Source organism: Oryzias latipes, chromosome 18 (genome assembly GCF_002234675.1).
Source record: "Oryzias latipes chromosome 18, ASM223467v1".
NCBI lineage: Eukaryota > Metazoa > Chordata > Actinopteri > Beloniformes > Adrianichthyidae > Oryzias > Oryzias latipes.
The window spans coordinates 25,224,412-25,241,621 of NC_019876.2; the positions used below are offsets into that span (position 1 = coordinate 25,224,412).

At 44.3% G+C, this 17,210-nt stretch overlaps 1 protein-coding gene and 1 long non-coding RNA gene across 2 annotated transcripts; one reads left to right on the forward strand and one right to left on the reverse strand.

Annotated features, from left to right (window-relative positions):
- Positions 1–5,731: 5,731 nt before the first annotated feature.
- LOC111949284 lies at positions 5,732–7,392 on the reverse strand. The gene is made up of 3 exons (XR_002875294.1): positions 7,202–7,392; positions 6,089–6,237; positions 5,732–5,980 (listed from the first exon to the last, which is right to left on the reverse strand). It is a non-coding gene; the product is annotated as an uncharacterized LOC111949284 (long non-coding RNA).
- Positions 7,393–9,620: 2,228 nt separating this feature from the next.
- Positions 9,621–12,589, forward strand: LOC110013973 (interaptin). Its single transcript, XM_023966135.1, has one exon. It carries the CDS (start codon positions 10,080–10,082, stop codon positions 12,435–12,437), a length of 2,358 nt encoding a protein of 785 aa, XP_023821903.1. The 5' UTR covers positions 9,621–10,079; the 3' UTR covers positions 12,438–12,589.
- Positions 12,590–17,210: the final 4,621 nt, after the last annotated feature.

Here is a 17,210-nt window from a genome sequence, read left to right on the forward strand (position 1 = left end):
CCATGCTAAACATTTGCCGTTTAGACCAACACGTATCGTCTAAATGTCCTTTTATTACTGTTATGGTTAATATTAAGGGCCTGCTCGCTCATAATTGTTTAATCTGTCTGGTCAGTGCTTTTTTCTTGGCTCCAAGGACCCGATAGAAGGGTTAGCATGAGGCTAATACGTGCTAAAAGCATTAGCCATGGAGGAACTCCATAATGCAATAATTAGCATCTTGGATGTAAATATGTGGGAATAACATCAGCCTTTATTGTGTCTGGACACCACTGGAAAACCAAATTCATATAATGTTTTAGAGTTTCTCAGATCACTTCGGCGATCTGGAGCTTCGGATGGCGGGGCGTCGCGCTCCGCTCCGCTACGCTACAGCTCTGCCAGTCCGAAGACAAAGCTAGTCCGGGGGGAAGTTTCGCCGAAAGAGGACCGCGGAAGGCAGAAGTCTCGCTGTACCATGCCAAGCCATGCTTCTTCTTAAGGAGGGTTGCAGGGGCCGCTCCTCTTAGAGTTTTCTTTTATCTTTGTCAGATTATGTTTGTTACTCTCTTTATTTCTCCATTCTGTAACTGTTTTTTTTAATGTTTTCATGTATTTCTGGGTTTTCATGTCAAATGGTCGAACATGCTTCATAAGTTTACATTTATTGGAGAATCTAAATTGTCCCGATGTGTTGATGTGAGTGTGTGGTTGTGCGGCCTTGCAGTTTGGCCAAACAGAATCAACTATTTACCCGGACCATGGTATCATTTCTGATATGTACACTTCGTCAGCCATTAACCCTTACGTAACTTCATTCACATAACAACTACTTCACTATACATTTAAAGATACATTTCCCGACAATGGTACATTCCTTTTTTATGGCAATGGTACATTCCATTTTCATAAAGTCCCTTAAGGGCGGCCGAAAAAGCCTCAAGGGAGGGAAGGACAGACCTTTGCTCCACCGAGGATCCAAAAGACCCAAAGTCCCACAGCAGCAACACAGGTCAAACCCCCGTATGGGTGCATGTGACTACGGCTTAATGTGTTAGAGAGAACAGCTCTGATAAAGTCAAAGTGTGCTGACCACACCAGCTGATGATTAACAGACCACTCCCAGAAACAGATTTTTGTGTTGAACTTTGGTTATCCTGTAAGTTAAAAGACACAAACTTCTGTGATATATTTGCTTTTGTCTTGGATCATATTTTTAAAATGGTAAATACTTTAAAATTGTTAGCATATATAATGCAGCGTTGAAACTGGCCTGGGTCGCATTTGAAAAGATCGGATCTGTGTCATTCAGACTGTCATGAAGAGATCGGAATTGGGGCAAAAAAATCGGAATTGGGTCGTTTCAGCCTGCAGTATGAACGTAGCCTAAGAGGCAGCTTTTATGTATTTTAGAAAAGGCAGACAGCAGAGAGGAGGAAAGAGCCATAAGAGAGGAGGAAACGGCCAGAAGAGAGGAAAAGAGACAAGACTCTTACTAGTTCTGGAAAAGATTGTTGAAAAAATGAAATGTTGTTTTTATTGTTCCAATATGTTTAATAAATTCATGAACAGAAATGACTTATTAACAAGTATTATTTAAACCTGAGCCATTTTTAACAATCTCAAAAACATCAAAGGTAACTATTTACATTTCATCCTATATTTAACCCCTTTTTTTATACATCTTAACAATAATCGTGGTCTTCTAGAGCCATTTGTGGCACAGTTGGAGCTGACAGGAAAGCAGAGATTTGTCCTTGCAGACGGACGCCACTCTGCTCGTCCTGCTGGTTCCTGGCGTTGTCCTGCTGTGGCTCAACAACTGTGGGCTCCAACCAGTCCCCTTCACTAGCCGCGGTTACATGGGCAGAATATCTTGATCGGATCAATGGTCGGGTTAAAATTCACCCGTGCACATGGGCACAGAAAACCTTTTTCCGATTAGAACAAACGTTCCCATGGCTCACACTCTCGTTCGGAATGAATAATTTGGGCATGCGCAGTAGTGTAAAATCACCCGGATGAGGAACTAGGTCCCGTTGTAAACAAACCGCTGCCACAGACATTTATGCAGCAGCTCGGTAACATACGAGACGATCTTCCAAACGTGCTTTTATTAATGTTATGAATATTATGAAGTGCCTGTTCGCTCATCGTTATATTTAATCTGTGTGGTCTGTGCTTTTTTTTGGAAGAATTTAGATGGACGTAAGCTAAGGACAGGCTAACACGGGCTAACATCATTAGCCTGATGGATGGACACAAAATCCAGGACCGTGCGGGAAACGCAGCAATCTGCAGCTTTCTAAGGACTGAGTGACATTTATTTCTGCTCTGAAAAGTTCACACAGACCGCCCCAAAGCCACTCTGTGAGCTAGCGGCCCAAGCTCTGTTCGAACACGGTTCCTCCTGAGTCCTGCAGCCGGTAACCCAGAGCGGCGGGACGGCTCGTCGCAGTCTGAATTCTCCCACACAACAAAACAACAAAACGCACATGTAAAAAAGCACCCCCCCCCCACACACACACCCACACACACAAAATTATTAATCCAGCTGCTCTGCTCACTCAGGTGCCAGTGGACCGAGTGAGCGTCGGGGCCACGAAGCAGTCCTCCTCTGAATCTCCCCCGTGAGGGGTGAAAGAGAGGGGAGAGCCGGAGGGGCGAGAGCGGAGTGGCGTTTTTCACGGGGCGTCCGCAAAGCAGCTGGTCGGTCCCGTATGCGCTCCAAAGCTTTCTCTCAGCGAAACACCGTCTATGCATGACGTAAACCAGAGCAGCAGTGACACACGATCGGAATGACCGTTTACATGCTCCACGATCGGATAAACGATCGGTATAACCCACCTATCTCGATCGGAAAGAAATTCTGATCCGATTGAGTCTGATCGGGGCAGAGTATTCCGAACGGCGCGTTTACATGACGCATTTTCTTTCCGATCAGGCGTTCATTCCGATTACTTTTGTCAGGACCAGGTCTTGAGGACCAACAAAATATGACAGACCCAGGAGTGAGAACTTCAGAGTTTATTTGAGGACCAGAGCAGGCAGGATGATGGCTGAAACTTGACACCAGAGGGAGCTGAGGCAGACTTGTGGGTGATGAGGAATGAGAGGAGGAGGGGAACGGAGCAGAGTCCAGAGCCGGTCTAGGAATGAGGAAGTCCGTGAACACAGAGTTTTGTAGATGAGGAATGTCTTACTGCTTGGTATCTTGAGAGAGGACTTGGCAGTGAGAAACTGGAGGTCACAGGCAGGTAGGTTGATTGTTGGAAGCTTGAGGCAGGCAGGCAGGCAATCTGAGAGCGTGGAGCAAAAAGCAGGCTTGCAGACAGACTGAAACCACAAAGCATGAGTAAGCTGGGAATCAGGCAGAAGACTTGACGTTCCAGCAGTGAGTGGAGCTGCATGGCAGCAATATATACTCAAGTGAACAGGTGGAGTGAATCAGAGGTGACGAGCAGCAGCTGGGGGGGCAGGGCAGCTGCTGTCATGACAACTTTTGCCCATGTAAACGCGGCTACTGATGCACATATTGTGCAGGATGGCGCTGCAGGCAATGATTTTGACGGCAAATTTTGTTTTAACTTCCGATGCCCCAGAAATATGGCTCTCCACCTTGTCTTCATCATTCCAAAGGCTCTCTCCACCACAGAGCGTGCCTTGGCGTGGTGCCGGTTTTATCGGGCCTCAACTGGATTTCTCAGGGATTCCCTGTAGGGTGTTAGCAGCGTGATGGGTTGTGCAATGCAGGGATACCCACCATCACCTAGAAGGATGTATCCTTCAGGTGGGTACGTTTTATTGGCGTAAATTGGGCTTTTGCGCAGAACCCGTGAGTCATGGACCGATCCAGGATAACCAACAAAGATGTCTAAAAATTTGGCATTCGAGTCACAAACAGCCTGCATTTGAATTGAATAAAAAAGCGTCCTGTTAAAATAAGAAGCTGGATCTTCTTTTGGGGCCTTAATTCTTATGTGGCAGCCTTCAATGCTCCCCACGACCTTTTGGAAGGCATCAGACCCAGCGAGCTGCTCAAAACGAGAGGCGACTAATGGCAGTTCAGCCCTACTGGGAAGGCGGATGACCCTGGACATCAGCTGGAGGATGCGGCCTGCCGTCCTGTGGACAATGTCACTTACAGTGGACCGTGGCGTGTCAAAGGCCCTGGCTACCACACGGTAAGATGTTCCACACGCCAGCCAGAAAAGGAACATCAGGACCTCAGTCTCCTGTGGCCCCCCCCAGAGTGTGAGGAACCCGAAGCTGCTCCACCAGAGCTTGATGGTCCTGCGGGTCAACCGAAAATCCGGTCTTGTGTCTGACTGACCGTCAGCGTAAAGGGCCAGGACAGAAACCTTTATGCTGGGAAGGCAGTAGATGCGCGGAAGATCCTGTAAAATGGAACATTATTTCATTTTGGAAACTAAATCTCAGTTTTGGAATGTTTCTATTTATTCTGATGTCTTACAGTTTAGTTTATAAAGTATTTTTGAATGCTGGAAAATCTCAAGTTTTTTTGGCTGGGTTTTTGGGTTTTCATATCAATTTTTAAAAATGAAAGCATTTTTGTATGAAACAAGTGTGCTGTAAATCTTTTTTCTAAATAAACTGATACAGAATACTTTGTGTTGAAGGCTGATACGGTTTGATGGCGTACCCCCAAATGCTAAAGTTTAACTCACAAGTTGTTCATATCTGGCTAGGGCAGCCAGAGGAAATCTTCTGAAAATGAGACGTCTGCTTCTGCCGCTGTGAGAAGCCTGGTTCTGCTCCTTGCCGCCTTGTCAGTTCGTTTTTGGACTGATGTTGCAAAAAACAATCAAATTATTGCCAACAGAAAAACGGCCAGATTAATATTCCCCATTTTCTCCTCGAACGGGACAGTAAAGGGTCAAGCGGCGCGAAAATAAATATAAACATTGCCATGGACTGGTAAACTTGCCGCTTTATTTCTGAACAAATACATTAGATCCACACCAATGTGTTTGTAATTTTATTATTTATAAATCAGTCAAATTTTACATCATCAGAACACAGCAGATTCATAAACACAGTCTTCGTAAAATCTTTATTTATATTTTTTTTTACTTTGGATAATTTGGTTTCGTCCTAATCTGTTAAAGTATAACTAGTTCATCTCCAGACCAGGTGGTGGCGGTAATGCGCCACTTTGTTTTCGTGTCAAGCGCCATATGAATAACACCCGAAAGAGAAAAGTAGTGAGCACGGGTGTCCGAATTGCTTTGAAGATTCAGAGAACTATAGAGAACTATATAGTGCCGCACTATATAGGGTTTTAGTAGTTAGGGGTTAGGGTAGGAATTCGGACACAGCCAGAGTTTGTGTGGTGCAAGATTTGAAGTGTTTTCTTTCATTTTGACAAAATAAATAAGTTATGGTAAAACTACAGAACAATATAACACACAGAACATTCATTCAAAACATTAAACTTTTAAGACATAACTAGTTTGTCTTAAAATACTACTAATAAATGTAACTTATACTGTAAATAACTGTAAATAATAAACATGATTTTTCCTTAGATTTGGGGATTAAGGGTCAAACCAAGAAATGTACGTTTATGAATCTTTTCAAAACGGGGATTTCAAAGTCTCTGAATTAACAACGATTTTCCATGGAATCTAGGTAAGTCTTGGCTTTTAGTTTTTTTATTGTTGCAATAATTGGCCATATATATTCGGTTGCTGAATATCTGGTGCATCCCTATCTGTTAGTACACAGAAAACTCCTTCCTGCTTTTAATAGAGCTTTATCGGATTTGTTAAGACAATAAACGATCATTTGGCAATGGATTTAAAAAATGTTTTTCACATTTTTAATTTTCTTTTACCTGGGTCATGGGTACCAGCTTCTGTCCCTGTAAACCACCTTTCTTGGCATACACCTTCAAGAGACGAGGAGACAGATCATCCAATTCCATGAAGAACTTTGAGTGCAGCTGGACTGTTGTGATTCTCTGGAACTCTGCATTCAACTTTAAAAAAATCCAAACACAAAGAAAACAAAGTAACAAACATTTCCCAATTGATGAGCTCCACAGTCTTTCCCAAAGTGTTATTCCTTCACAACTTAATTTGCTTACCTGACCCACGCTGAGGAGTGCTGGCCACCTTGTTTTGAAATCAGGAATGATGGGTGCCTCTACGACAACATCCTGCCTTCCACGTGAAAAGGACTTCTCCATCATTGACACATTGACGTCATTGTTTTGCTGACTTCCAATTTGCAAATCTTACAGAACAGGAAAAGGAACTTTATTATTTTTCACAACTCCGAAACAGCGGCTGGCCGCGCATGTATGCCCTCCACCACTCACACACCCCCCCCCCCCCCCCCCCCCCCCCGTTCCTCAGCTCAGACACACTGGTTTTAACACACACTCACAAGTGCTCACTCCCCCCTCCCTTCCTGCATGGCGTGATTTCAGACACACCGGTTTTGGCACGCGGGCGCGCGCTTACACACACACACACATATACACACTAGACTTTGAAATGCGCCTTATGCTCGTGAAAATACCGCACGTCTGAACAATCTTGTCGGAAAAACGTTTAAAGAGGACAACGCTGAAAGAAGTCCGGCAGCATGCAACACGAAGAAAAACAAACCCTGTAGGCTAGGCTTTTAATATGAATTTTTTATCGCAACAGGTGATTCAAACAGTGTTTGCATAATATTCACAATATTAATCAGATACATTACAAGAACTGCCCCCAGCCCCTTCCCCCACCCCCGCAAGGCTTACCCGGTCCGCGGCCACAAAATAGAAAAAAACTATACATTTAAGACTGCGCTTATCACTGGTGATCCAGAAGAAAAAAAAGCTATTTTGAGGACAACTTTTATGAAAAAAAAGTTAACACTTATCACTTGTGAAGGACAAAAAATAAAATACAGTTGTGAAAAATTAAAAAATAAATACACAAATAATAATAATACAATATGGAAAGTTTATTTTAAACAGTCATTCTTTTAGAACTTATGAAAGTAGTAAGAAAGCCTACGTGTCATTGCACTGCAGCTAGCTTACCCTGCGTGCACATGCTAACGGTCGTAATAAAAGAAAAACTCTTGTCAATCATGTTCACTAACGCATTTAAATGTTGGTAAAACTTATAAATGAACCATAGACAGTATATTAAAACAAGATATCGAAAGAATTCACGAGGATTCACAAGGATTGTTTTCAGCTTACCTGTTCAGTGCTCGGGATCTGTGAAAAATGTAACTGTTTCCGTCTTCTTCCCTCCCTTTACACGTCTTCCGGTTTTGAGTTTGAACATGATTTTTTCAAGCCACCTCAACATGATTAAATTTAATAAATATGAAACGAAGCAAAATCACGGGAATATAACATGAATTTAATATGTTTACGTTAAAAACACGTTTTTATTATGTACAAATTAAATAAAACATTTTCATTAGATGTACAAGGTGTCAAATTCCTTTTTTTGAGTGTATGAGCTTGCATACGCTGTTGTACTCGGAAGAATCCGTGAATAAAACACACAAAATGTTCAGTGGTCTGCTGTTCATTTAAAGTGTGCAACACATTTCTGAGTATTTCTTTATTAATTCAGGAGCAGATGAAAAAGTGCTGTTTGAAAAACCAAGTAGATCTGATGGGTGGGGGGCTGTAAGATAGCAGGAGAGTGTAAACATAGGGATGATTGGAAATTGGAGCAGGCTTCTAAATTACTCCATGCCATATGCTCCGCCCAAAATATAGAGGTGAATTTCTGATGAACTCTGCAAAAAACCCAGTTTTATTTTGTTTTTGTCTAAAATCGGCATAATCATTATTAAAAGACCACTGGCAACACTTTTACTATGAATCAAAAAATGACTGGAACAAAAAACCCGTGCCATTTTCCAGGACATAGTTTCTGCAGAGCGACAGTTTATCACAAACTCACCTCTTCACAGTTTATCTGCTCCATTCTATCTTTATCTCCATTCTCCTGTCCACTTTTATCATCATCCTTCTTTAGGTCTCCTTGGTCCCCTTTTCTAGTTCTCCTCATTATTTCCTCAATTCTCCATTTGGACTGTTGGCGCAGAAGTGAGCCATGACCCCTTTGTTTACACTCTCTTCCACTAACTTACAGCCCCTCACATTACCGGTGCAACAAAAATGGTGAGCAATATTGACTTTTTGATCCAGATTCCAGCTCAGACGAGGTAAACAAAGACGTTTATGGATCTATTTGTCTGTAAGTGGATGTTCTCAAAAGTCCAGTTTTTTTTTCCACAGAATCTACAGCTGCTTGTCCTTCTCTTGTCTATGAGGTGAAATATTTAAAATCTTTTTTGTGTTAATAGTTCTGAGCTCTCAGGTTCTGGTTCTCTGGTTGGGTGGTGGACACAGTGCTGTCAGCAGATTAGTGTATTTTACTGATAAAGCCTGAGTTTATAGGTTGGGGATAATTAAGTCACATTGTTGTGGGACATGATGACAAACATTGAAATGAGAGACTTTCTAATGAGCTTAGGCAAAGAGGAAGGGGACAGTTGGAGGTTGGTGTGGTAAACATCAGGCTCCTCCATGACGGTGGCCTTTACCTCCTGAGAGTATCCTGGGGGACACGCCTCAGTAAATACAGAGCAGGACTCTGTGCCAAGTCTCACTAAACGACAAGTAGTCTGTTTTTTGTAAATTAAATGGTATTAAAAAGGCTTTGTTTGACGAAGACTGGGACATTTTCTAAAACAGAAACAGGACTTGCACTTTAGGCGAAGGTGGAGCTGGCCAAAGTCCGTGTGTTTCCCAGTCGACCGGACTGCCTTCACCCGTTAGTGTTGGTCCTTTGTTAGCGGCCTTTGGATGATACAGCCAGTAATGTGTTGGCTATAGGCCAAAGTTGGTTTATTTTTTCCAACTGAACAAAGGATAACATGCAGCATCAACGCCACAGGCGTGCAAGCACCAATGGAAAAAAAGACTATTGGAGCAGAATTTAAATCAAGTAAAATAAGGGGGAACAAACAGATAATTAAAAAAAAGAACTTTCATTATGAGATAATTTCTGCATCATTTTAGGTTTTAAATCTTGTTTATGAACGAAAATGTGATTAAAAGTCATTCTTAAAGAAGGAATTGGAACATTTAACACCCCTCCATTAGCAGTTGTGAAAGTTCTATTTTGTTATTCTTGGTATTTTCAAGGGTTGTAGACAGGGCCTCAATAAGAGGTGTCAAACTGGTTTTGGTTCGGAGGCCACATTCAACCCGTCTGATCTCAAGTGGGCCGGACCAGTAACGTAAAAGCAAAAAAAAACAGCTTTGTTTTTCTTTTTTTTACTGAGTTAGAAAAAAGGCCTCAACCAACATGGTATCCTTTTCACTTATTATTACACATTCATTCATTCCCAGAGGCCAATGGATCTCAAAGAAAATGCATTTCACTTTTAAAAAAAGTCTGTTTGTTCAATTTGATGCAGACTGAATATTTTACATCTGACACTGAAGCAATCCTGATAGTAAACTCAAGAGGGGGCTACAGAAAAAAATGAAACCCACTGCCTAAAATGTAAATGTGCAAATCAATGAAAAATTCAACTAAATTGAACTTGAAACATTTGTGAACATAACAAGAATTTGGAGTTAACCTCCCTTTCTCTCCTGAAACTTCACCCGGCTGTCAATATCGGGATTCAAATCCTTTTTAGGTTGTTTGATTGTGTGTGTTTTCCAAAGGTGTGTTTTGTATGCTTCCTTAACATAAAAATAGATTTTAGGTAAAAATTTTAAGTAATACACCCCCCCCCCCCATATCAAAGCTGATTGCATCACTACGCATCACACCACCAATGACATAACTCATACATCACATTAGAACATATGATGTCATATCACTTCAAATGAAAACATTTGATGTCAAATGATGTCATATGATGTAACATCATCTGTCATGATGTATTGTTAAAAGTTCCTTTATAGAACCAAAATCTTCAGATTTTCATCCACACAAGGTTCGTCTATTGCAAAGAACCAAGTATTAAGTTGAAGAAGTGCCATCAGTTACAAAGAACTTTTCTTGTCAAACTGATTAGAAACCTCAATAAATCGTACCATGGAACCATCAAGACGCCGTCCTGTCCGAAAAAGCACCAAGAATTTGCAACTCAGCTATTTTGATTCTGTTGTGGAGAACGAGTCCACTTTTTATTTTAGGTTTGATTCTACCCGTCCTAAAAATCTAAACACTTTCATGGACTGGGATGACACTGACGAAGACAATGATTACCCTCCCCCTTCAGATGATGATAATGAGGAGGAGGAATTTCCTGAGACTCCAGGAACTCCTCACTATGATTATTCTCCCCTTTCTGAAAATGAGGATGAAGAATTTACTGAGATGCCAGAAACCCCTGAACCAAAAAAACAGCAGGATTGGGGAAACCTCAAGCCTAAAACCTGCCCAGAAAACCAAACCTTAGGGTTAAAACCCTTAAGTTTTGCTCCACCCGTCTCCTTTCGTCCAGCTGCATTCTTTCCTGTGAAGCCGGTGTCTGTCCCTAAATCAGCTCAGCCTGAAGAAATCAAACCCTTGGGAAAGGGAAAACAAAGTGCAACTGCTTTGGATGAGCCAACTTCAACCTCTGAGTCGACCTCAGTGGAGAACGCAGAAGCACTTCAAGTAGAGAACACTGCTCTGAAAAGTGAAGTAGAGCGTCTGAAGGAGCTTCTCCAGCAGAAAGATCAGAAGCTGGCGGATGCTGCTCTCAAAGCTGATCACTTTGAAGAACAGATGAGCCACAAGACAGAACTTTTAGCAAAAGAGCGTCTTCTAAATGACCATCAGCTGGCATTAACAGAAGCCAAAAACCATCTGGCTAAAGAAAGAGAAGAAAACACCTCCCTCAAGCAACAAATGGCTGAACTAAGAAAAGCTCATGAGCAGGATAAGGCCGCAAATGAAAAGAACTTTCTGGAGGCGCTCTCCAGTAAAGAGAAGAGCATGGAACAGTTAAGAGAAACCATCACAGGAAAAGAGACCATCATGAGCAAATTTGAAAAGGTCTCCAGGACAAGGATCGTAAAACTACTAGGTCAGATCGACGACCTAAAATTGGAGCAACGGAAGAAAGATTATATGCTGCGGGAAGCCGCTCGGAAAGCCGATGAGTTGGAAGAAGAGATGAGCCAAGAAAGACAGCAATGGCAGGAAGAAAAGTCCTCTGTCTTCCAAGAAATGGCTCAGCTAAAGTCAGTTCAGGAGGACAAGGAGACCCAGGTGACTGAGTCTAAAAGAGTCTCCAAGAAAAAGATGGTCCAACTACTCCGTCAGATGCACGACCTAAAAGTGCAGCATGAGCAGGAACATTTGGACCTCACCAGCAAATGGGAAATGGAGAAAGAGTGTCTTCTAAATTACCATCAGCTGACATTAACAGAAGCACTAACTCAGCTGGCTAAAGAAAGAGAAGAAAACACCTCCATCAAGCAAGAAATGGCTGAACTAAGAAAAGCTCATGAGGAGGATAAGGCCGCAACTGAAAAGAACTTTTTGGAATTGCGCTCCAATAATGAGAAGAGCATGGAACAGTTAAAAGAAACCATCAGAGAAAAAGATGTGATCTTAAGCAATTCTGTAAGGGTCTCCAAGAAAAAGATCGTCCAGCTCCAAAATCAGATTGAGGGTCTAGAAAGGAAGCAACAGCAGGAACGTTTGGAGCTTACCAGAAATTTGGAAAAGGAGAAAGGGGATCTTCAATATCACTATGCTATGATGTTGGAGACAGAACAAGATCAGATGGATGAAGACAGAGAAGCATGGAAGAGGGAAAAGGACTCCATGCTGGAAAAAATAGCTGAATTAGAAAGAAAATGTGAGGAGCATAAGGCAGCCTGTTACCAAAGTGAAAAGAACATTTCAGAATTGCTCTCCAATAACAAGAAGGCCATGGGAAAATTAAGAGAAACCATCAAAGAAAAAGATGCGGTCATAAGCAATTCTAAGGTCATCTTGAGGGAAAAGCTGGAGCAAAAAGACCAACAGCTTGAGACGGTAAAAAAGGCCTCTGACAAGAAGAATTTGGACCTCAGCATGAAATTACACCAAGTGGAAGAAGAGCTTAAACAAGAGAGGGTCAAAACAAATCAAGCCAAACACAGCTTTGACCTGGAGGTAGAGGAGTCCACCAAATTAAGAGCTGCTTTGGTCCAGAAAGAACTGGAAGGCCAGCAGCAGCTGGAAGAAGAAAGACAACAGCTGGAAGAAGAAAAGTCCACCCTTTCACAACAAATCGCTCACCTAAAGAAAGTTGTCAAGAAGAAAAAGACCATCATCAGAAAAACTCAAGAGGATTTCCAGCTCCAAGTTCATCAACTACAGCAGCAGGTGGATGAGCTGAAAGAGAAGACGACAAAGAAAAATGTTGGTCGGAGGTTCCTGAACCTGTTTAGAAGATCTAGAAAAAAAGACTAAGTGGACCCCCCACCACAGCTCTGGAGAGAGAGCCTTCTACCCCTCACCCCCACCACACCACCACAACCCTGAAACGACCGCGGTGCAGCGGTAGGGCGGTCGACCCCTGATCGAATTGTTGCAGGTTCAATTCCTGTCTTGCACGCCCTTGTGTCCTTGGGCAGGACACTGAACCCCACCATCCCTCTGGTGGAAGGTTGGCGCCAGTGTGTAAATGTGTGTGTGAATGTGTGTGTGACCGTAAAGCGCTTTAGGCCTTCAAAGAAGGTGGAAAAGCACTTTATAAGTAAACGCCATTTACCTCACACAGACCAAGCCCCCCCCCCCAACACCCACACACATTTAGGCTTTAACCCTTTAACACCTTAGATGGAGTTATGACCGTCCAAGAACGGCCAAACAATAGGAAAAGCTCCAGTGTTAAAGAGTTAAACATTGAATTGTTATCGTGTGGGTAAAAACTAGAGAGGCTTTTTCCTCTTTTTCTATTCTAAATGTGTATCTTGTAAATGTGTATCTTCTAGTTTATTTTTTAATTTATTGTTTTAAAGGTAACTTTCCACGACTCCCCTTTTACGTCTTAACTAGGTTTTTCTTTGACTACTTCAGTTTTGTTTTACTTTTTGTCTGAATTTTTATTTTGTTTGGTTATGAAAAAAAAGTTTATTTTAATGACTGTACAGTTTTAGTTTAGTTCCCTAATAATTAGAATAAAAAAATAAATAAAAAGAAATGACATAAAAAAGCAAAAGTATTATGTATTTTAAAAGTTACAAAAATCCCCCCTCCTTGAATTGCCACCTTATTGCGGTGGAGGGGTTTGCGTGCCCAAAAATATAAAATATGTAAATCAAGATTGGTCAGGGTTCAGATGCTAGTGGGAGTGTGTGTAGTGATTGAGTTCAACTTTTATGGATTTATTTTAATTAAAAAAAACGGGCTGCATGGTTAAATTGGCGTGTTCTTTCCATGCATGCGTGGGGTTTTCTCTGGGTGCTCTAGTTTCCCCCCACAACCAAAAATATAAAATATGTAAATCATGATTGGTCAGGGTTCAGATGCTAGTGGGAGTGTGTGCAGTGATTGATTTCAATTTTTGTTTTTTTGTTTTTGTTTTTTAATTGAAAAAACGGGCTGCATGGTTAAATTGGCGTGTTCGTTCCATGCATGCGTGGGGTTTTCTCTGGGTGCTCTAGTTTCCCCCCACACACACAAAAAAGTGAAAATCAAGATTCCTAAATGTAATGACACAAGACTCTGGTAATATCCAGGAAAACATTGAAAAAGATTTTAAGAACATTTATTTTTTGTGGTTAAATTAAAGCTTTTTCATGTTCATGTTTACTTCCAGTCATTCATTAAAACTGTATTATATTTTATTTCCATGTATTTATGAAAATGTATATAATGTACAATAACTAGTTATGTGTTAGTCTGTAATAATAAAATTAAAATTAAAAAAGTAAAAATAAAAAACATATATACAATCCAGCCTCAGAGAGTCACTAAGCTGTGTACTTTCTGTGATGGTCCCAAGCCCATAGAAATGGAGAGGGTATATATGCTGGTTGGACTCCAGGTTTTTCTTTGCTTCCATGTTCAGTCAAAAAAGCAAAAGGCACTGGTAGATGGAACTCTGGCTTCAGCTAGACGGGGTTCAACTCCCTGCAGTGTCCTTGATAATTCTTTGACATGAAACATCAAAGTAAATAGTCTTCCAAAAAATATGATTCTAAAGTTTTAAAGATTATATGTTGATAAGAATTGATCAGGCATTGATGAGTATAGCAATATTAAATGTATTTCATGTAAATGTATTCTTTTTTTTTTTTTTTTTTTTTTTTTTTTTTTTTTAAACTTGTCCTGTCCAACAGCTGGGCAGACAGATGAGAGCTGAGGGCCTCTTGTGTTGGACAGATTTTACTTTAACAAGAGGGGTTATTAATCTTCAGACAAACCAAAGGTATGTCTGGATAAACCCCTTTTGTAATTGAGGCCAAACTTTATTAATTTCAATCATGTCTGAAAATCTTTGGTGTTGGACCGGACGGAAAAGGAAAGAGGGGAAGAAGAGAGAGGGACGATAGAGAGAGGGGGGGTAGGGGGTGATAATAGGAGGGGAAGGGGGATAAGACCATGAAGCAGCATAAAGCAACAAGTTTACTGGTTGTTAATCATTATGGTAAGGTTCAAATGTAGTACAATAAGGGCGGAGCCTGTCCACACACACACTCAAATGTTATAAACACACCTGCTAGCTGCAAAAAATGTCCACCTGTCGACATATATACAAAACAGATAGTGTTCACACGCATACTTATGCCTTAAAACCAACTAGTGTGAAATATTTCAGTCATTCAGTCATGCAAACTGTAAGTGCAAAGGTGAGCTAACACCTGTGCTCAGGTGAGTGTTTATGTTCTTCTAAAATGGATGGTGGAACGTGGAAAGAAGGAGGGAGAGTGCCCAGCCATCCCCACCCCAAGACCCCCACCGCAGCAGCAGCGGCAGCCGGAATCCCCCCAACGCCACACGGGAACCGGCAGGGAACAACCGCCGCCCGGGCGACCAAGCCCGCCACCCAGGCCAGGGCCAGCAAGACCGCCGCAAGGCCCCCAGAGCCAGAGAGCAGGGAAGCACGGAGGGAGAGAGAGCGCCGCCCCAGCCCAACCAGGAGAGCAGCCCCCCCGCCGCGCCGGGAGAACCCAACGCAGGGCCCCACCGGAGACGGACGCCCACAGCCCCAGACGAGCACCCCACCACCACCCAGGAGTTCCGGGCATCCCCCCGCCCCAACCCCAGGTACGAGCCAGGACCCCCCAAGGGAGACCCGCTCCGCGCTCCAGGCAGCCATCCGCCCGGCCCGCGGCTGGTCCAGGGAGGAGCGGGGCAGGGGCCCGCCGCCCCCGCCCAAGAGGGGGGGAACCCCGGAGAGGGTGTGTGTGTGCATGTGTGTGTGTTTATGTTGGAATGTATATATTGAGGGGGGAGGGGTGTGTGTGCTAAGGGGGGTGCAGTTAAAATTGGCGGGTAGGGCACTGAGGGGACATCTCCTGATTACTCACAGTGACGTCCCCTCACCCTCCCCACCAAGGGACCCTAAATGTCTAAGGTGTGGTTAAAATTGGCGGGTAGGGTGCCAGGAGGACATCCGCTGCTTGCTGGCAGTGATGTCCAAGCACCCCCCCTACCAAGGGCCCTACATGTCTAAGGTGCAAATAAAACCGAAAGAGGGGGGGCCCACTCCATACGGCAACCATGGGAGGGGGGCCACTGCCTAGTAAACCCCCCCCCCAAGGCTCATCGCAGGCTAAGCCCCCCACCCCCTCACCCTATTATGAGGTTATATGAGGAAGGGGGTAAGTTGGGGACAGCTGGTAGACTGTCCCCCGGTGGTCAGACAGCTGCCCCCCCCCCCCCCCCCCCCCCAGCAAGGGGGCCAGGCCCACCCAGCCCAGGGGCCCCACCCCCGGAGGCGCCGACACCCCAGGCCCAGCACCACCCCCCCCCACACAGAGAGAGAGGAGCCAGAAAGCGTCGGCCCCCCCCAGGAGCAAGCCCAGGCCCCCACCCCCAAACGCCGGCCCTGGAAGAGCTCTGGTCAGGCCTCGACGGGACCGAGGCAGCCGACCGGCCGGGGAAACCGCCGATGGCCTCAGCGGAGACCCCGACCCGTCAACCCCCCCTGCCCCGTACCAATAGTGCCCCCCCCCCCCTCCCCCAGAATGCCCCCCCACAAGGCAGGGCCGACAAGACCCCCCACCCCACCACCCCCCAGACCCCGCAGCCAAAGCGGATGACACCCAGAGCGACCGGGGGCCCCAAGAGGGTTGTCCCGTCCCGCCCCAGAGCCAGGGAAGGGCCGATCCCAGCCCCAGGTGTAGGTGGGAAGCCCATCCAGCGCCGCTGGGCCCCCCCCGAGCAGCGCCCCCCGCCAACCCCCCCCAGCACAGGCAAAGGGACCACCCCCCCAAGCCAAGCCAGACCACCACCCCACCCCCCCACCACGCACCCCCACACCCAAGCCCAGAGGACCACGCAGCGCCCCAGCCCGCCCAACCCAGGCGCCGGACCCGACCCCCCGACCAACGGAGCCCCCACCACCCCCCGCCAGGCACCGGAGGCCCCGACCCCCACCCCAGCCCACGGCAGAAGGGCAAGGAGCAGCGACGACCAGGCCCCCCCCACCCCCTAAGTCACGGAGTTAGCTATGGGAGACCAGAGAGACTGAGTTCTTTCAAAGTTACTTGAACCTTGGGCTGACATTTTTTCCAAGCTGATATGATCAAGCAGCAGATTTCTGTGTTGACTTATATTTATATTTTTCTTGCTTTTCCAATTTATTAAAATAGTTTTTTTAGCAATGCAAAGAGTTATGAAAATGATAGAGCCTAATCCTCCTTCTACATCGATGGCACTCATGTCACCAAGCACACAAAGTGACGGTGAAGCTGTGATTGAAACCTTAAGCCAGACTGATAGATCGGCACATACCTGCTGCCAGAGAGCCTGGACAGGCGTGCAGAACCGTAGTGCATGCATGTAATTGTCGGGTAGATTACTGTCACAGTGCTGACAAATGTCTGAGTTACTGAGACCCATCTTGAACATCCTCTGTCCAGTGTAGTAAATTCTGTGAAGAGTTTTGAAATGGATTAGCTGCAGATTTGGACTTTTTGTCAGTTTAAAGGTGTTTAGACAAAGTTCTGACCAAAAGCTTTCATCTGTGCTGATGCTCAAATCCGCATCCCATTTTATTGTCGGAAGTGAAAT

Coding starts and splice junctions, on each gene's coding strand:
- LOC110013973 (XM_023966135.1), top strand. CDS start 10,080: ATGGAACCATCAAGACGCCGTCCTGTCCGAAAAAGCACCAAGAATTTG.